The 4,571-nt window shown below is 33.7% G+C and overlaps 1 protein-coding gene across 1 annotated transcript; it reads left to right on the forward strand.

Moving 5' to 3' along the window:
- The first annotated feature begins 2,506 nt into the window (after positions 1 to 2,506).
- Positions 2,507 to 4,268, forward strand: LOC145035886 (phosphatidylinositol 3,4,5-trisphosphate 3-phosphatase and protein-tyrosine-phosphatase PTEN1-like). The gene is made up of 5 exons (XM_078984390.1): positions 2,507 to 2,692; positions 3,146 to 3,322; positions 3,413 to 3,526; positions 3,618 to 4,064; positions 4,152 to 4,268. The coding sequence occupies exons 1-5, from the start codon at positions 2,507 to 2,509 to the stop codon at positions 4,266 to 4,268; spliced, it is 1,041 nt and encodes a 346-aa protein (XP_078840516.1).
- Positions 4,269 to 4,571: the final 303 nt, after the last annotated feature.

A 4,571-nucleotide genomic window follows, 5' to 3' on the forward strand; every position in this document is an offset into this window, starting at 1 on the left:
TGGAGTTGGTTGTTGTGTGGTAATGACATGTAGAACTTTATGTTATATGTGCTTCCTAGTTATCATCTATGGACTGCCCTTAGGGACTATCGGTAGTTAATTAGGATAGCCTGAGAACTCTTGGTTTAGGCTCTCTTGCCTGTTCCTTCTTTGTTTGTGGCTCTAGAGGACTATCTATTCGGATGGCTATCTCACCTCTAGTTAGTTATAGTTACGCATTTTATGGGGTTAGTTGGTAGTGGGACTGTATGTGATGAGGGATTAGTAGGCATTAACGAGTTGCATAATTGTTGTCGCTTGTATTATGTGCCTATTTGACCATGATTGTTTATATCGACAGATTGTGTTTGGTTTGGTTGAGGCGGTCCTGCTGTGTGCTGAAGGCCAACAGTCCCAGGGTGGAATAGATAGATTTCGGAGCCATTAGGGTATATCAGTTAGGCCGAAGCCCTGGAGAACAGTCCAGACAGACTAAATGCCCAGGAGGACGGACCAGACATGTTGAAGGTTCTGAGAGTGGACCAAATAGACTGCAGGCCCAATGAGGGCGGTTCAATCATACTATAGACTCTATATGCATGGTGTTTGTTTGCTAGTATATGTTATATGTTGTGTGGTGGTATTCTGGCGGAAACTCAGTAAGCTTTGTGCTTACAGTTTTGTTTATGGTTTCAGGTTCTTCATATGATCAAAGTGGCAAGGCGAAGGCGTGACCATACACATCCTTGGTTTTACAAAAAATTGGATATTGGAGAAACTCTGGTTTTCAAATAATGTTTGAGAACACTATTTTTGTAAACATTTTATTAGTCATGATCATTTTAAAAAGTTTAAATTTGTTGAAATTTTCGGGGCGTTACAAACATCATCAAGTAAGAAGAGGGTTTACTCTAGTCGATGCCCCACGTCCCCAAAGACCGCCTATTTCTCACCATCATCATCCTAACTGTGCGATATGGAGGACTGAAAACGAAGCACGTATCAGGTGGAAACAATTTCATCAAAGGGTAGCTGGAGGCAGAGGTCGGTGTAGAGGTAGCAGTCGACATAATTTCATCAGCCATCGAAAATACCTCGCGGCTTAGTCGAAAACCATATGCACAACGAAAACCCTAGATGTTGTTTGAATTCAAACATATCTTGTTCTTGATGGAAATCGAGTGTATGTTATCGAAAACCTTATGATTCTACAGAAACCCTAGCCAGAAATGGAGCGGCAGTGGCCGGTGCTTTTCGATAGACCAACGATTTCTAATGGTGCTATTTGGTGGTAGGGATGACCAACGAGTCTATGTTTGTTATACTATTCGATCAGTATCAACTTAAAAGGGTAGATGGGGTATGGAAAATGAAGGTGGAGGGATGGTCATTTTAATTGTGTATTTATTTATTTATTTTTTCTAACTGAAAATGATAATAAAACATTAAAAAATTGAAAAATAAGAACATAACAGTTTTATTGTCATTTCAATTATGACAAGGACTAAGTTTGCAAAAAAAAAAAATCATATTTCAGCGATTAAACTTGCAAAATTAATCGAGACGGTGCAAATTAATTTTTGAAAATAAAAACTAAATCTGCTTTTTGGCAGAGGGACTAATGATGTAATTTACCCTCTTATATATATGTTTGTAGTTGGGTATATTTTGAATTAAAATTTATTAAAATCTTTATAGGATTCCATCGATCCAAAAATATGTCTAATTAAGGAAATTGGATTTTAAATTCTTTACGTGATAAAAGGTTTCGTGAAAACGTTCGTCAAAGAAAGTTCTTAAAATAACATATTTATGATACAATTGTTTTATTTTTTTAATCAAACGGGGGATTTTATTAGATATCAATTCCAAATACTTTCAAATCCCCCGAATTGTCTATAACCAAACGGATAAATTTCTTGTTGAGTACTCTTTCTTATTTTATAAATTGTGATGAACGGTTACAAAATATACAAGTTTTAGGAAACACAGAGAGGAAACAAAAAGAATCCTAATCTTACCTAAATACTAATACTCCTAAATAGCTTATATATATATATATATTTGATCATCTTAATATTGCACAAAAGTCATAAACCAAAATCGGAGAGGAAACACACAGAAAAAATCAAGTGTCAGTATTACCAATAAGAGGTTATATTTCTGACGTCAAATATTCGAATGTTTATGTTTCTTTAAGTATTTTGAATGTAGAATAAACGGCTGCGACGAAAATCCATACCCAAAGTAAACATAAAATATTTTTATGAATAATATATTGAAGAGCAAAATATCTATATACGATTAGTTATATAACGTAACAGGAGTAAGTTTTTAATACAACAATACATACTTCGTTAATTTGCAAAGTATATCATGTGTACGTTTGATTGTACGTTGTATTATGTTGACTCTTAACTAATTTATATAATCTGCAGATATTTAGTATACTATATATTAATTTGTTATACAGCAGTTTTGAAAGTAAACTAACTATAATCTATTGGAGTCAAGTTTAATACAGAAAATGGGCTTGAAAGCTACAACACTCGTTCAAGGATCTTGTTTGGTGCCTCAAAAGAGAAGGTGGATGATGCCGGGTTGTTATTACATTGGTGATCGCATATTAGCAATGTCCTTTCCCATGGAGCGAAAGAAAACCGTAAATCAGGTCAAGGAGGCTTTGGAACATAGACATCATGGACACTATAAGGTAATTTAGTCGACTAAATTTATAGGGGTCTAGTTGAATGATAACAATTGAAAATAAATAAATAAATAAAGTAATGGAATAAGTAATTATATTGATTATCATGCTTGGATTATTTTTTTTATATCGTATGTAAGTCCAATTAAGGTATATGTAAACATTATTCAATGTAGTATTTAATGATATTTGAAAAATTATTATCTAATTACTAAACTAATTAAAATTAGAAATAATAGAAGTCCATCAAAGTCCAAAAATATAATAAAGAAAGTATTTTATAATTATTTAAAAAATTATAATTATAACTTGATTAAAACCATGAGATTCTTAAAAAGCCAAAACTATTTACCAAATTTAACAGTGAATTTCTCATGTATAAAATGGTAAACTTTTGGTAATAACCAAAACTTAGTTGCATAAATTGGTAAGTTTTCTCATATTTTTCTACTTTTGTAGGTGTACAACTTATGTGTCGAGCAAGATTATGATCCATCCCCTTTTAGCGGTCTTGTGGAAAGATTCTCATTCGATGATATTCACGTCCCATCGCTCCCAATGATCAAGGAATTCTGTGAAAGTGTTGATTCATGGCTTTCAAGCAACCAAAAAAATATTGTAGTTGTTCACTGCATGGTAAAGCTTTTAGTCCGTAATTTCTTGCACACTTTTGGTTTATGTTAAATATATTCATGTTGATCATAGTTTGTTTCTGAAATTCAATAGGCAGGTAAATATCAAACTGGTTTGATGCTATCTTCTTATTTGGTCTACAATGGCATGTTAGCAGATGAAGCTCTTCAGATTTATGTAGATAAAACGACCAAAAGTAATATTGGAGTAAGTTTGTCTTTTTATTCCACTTAAGTTCTTGAAATATCTTGTACAATAAAGTGTAAAGAAATTAAATATGGATATGGTGACATGGCAGGTGACAATACCAAGCCAACGGCGTTACATTAACTACTGGCAGAAATCTCTTTCTTTCACTGGCGGCTGTCCACCGAAGGTCAATCTTCCGAAACCATGTACGAGAGAAATCCAGCGGATCCGACTTTATGACACCAAAAACATAGAAACGGTCTTCTTTGTTGTGTCGGAAATGCAAGAGGTTACTGGACAGAGGTATCATCCATCGGAAGAAACTTGCAGGGATTTTTGCAAAGAAAGTAAGAATGGTGTTTTTGAGAACAATCATCGACACTCTTACCCGTTCATTGAGGAAGAAGAAGATGGACATAACCTCCTCGACTGCTACTTTATCAAAACAGTACAGGTGACTGGAGATGTGTGTGTGACGTTTTTCGAGAAAAGCTTTGGAGGTCGTCTCTTCTATGCTTGCTTCAATACTGCTTTCATCGAACACGACTCCATACAGGTACTTTAACCGATCTTTGTTAGGTTAGAATGTTAGATATAAATCTATAATGAGTTTCTAATGTTAGGGTTTTGAATTTCTTTTCAGTTTTCGATGTCGGAATTAGATAAAGTTGAAAATAAAGGCAAATCGGTAGCAGGTCCGGAATTCTATGTGGAGTTGCTGTTTGCTCCAGAGAAAACTAACGAAGATGTGGCCGTTTAAGTTTGACAATTCGATGAAACATGTGTAAATGAAAGGATTAAATCTTTTAGAGTAAATTACAAAATTTACTATGTGTTGCCTATATATATTTTAATGCATTTGGTTCACTTTTTTCGTTTTAACTTCTTTTATTGTTTATATTCACGTAAAATTACAAACATATCGATATCTTCATGATTTTCTATTCCTATTCCCTTTATCTTTATGTTCAATATATCCTAAAGGCTAAAATCAAATTCTAAAAAGTAAAACAAAGGAACGAAATTGTTCACTCTATATAAAGTAAATGGGGCTTTGGTAAGA

The sequence above is a fragment of the Lactuca saligna genome, chromosome 3 (assembly GCF_052625555.1).
Source record: "Lactuca saligna cultivar CGN05327 chromosome 3, ASM5262555v1, whole genome shotgun sequence".
NCBI lineage: Eukaryota > Viridiplantae > Streptophyta > Magnoliopsida > Asterales > Asteraceae > Lactuca > Lactuca saligna.

Coding starts and splice junctions, on each gene's coding strand:
- LOC145035886 (XM_078984390.1), top strand. CDS start 2,507: ATGGGCTTGAAAGCTACAACACTCGTTCAAGGATCTTGTTTGGTGCCT. Junction 2,693..3,145: donor GACATCATGGACACTATAAG/GTAATTTAGTCG, acceptor CTACTTTTGTAG/GTGTACAACTTATGTGTCGA. Junction 4,065..4,151: donor TCGAACACGACTCCATACAG/GTACTTTAACCG, acceptor ATTTCTTTTCAG/TTTTCGATGTCGGAATTAGA.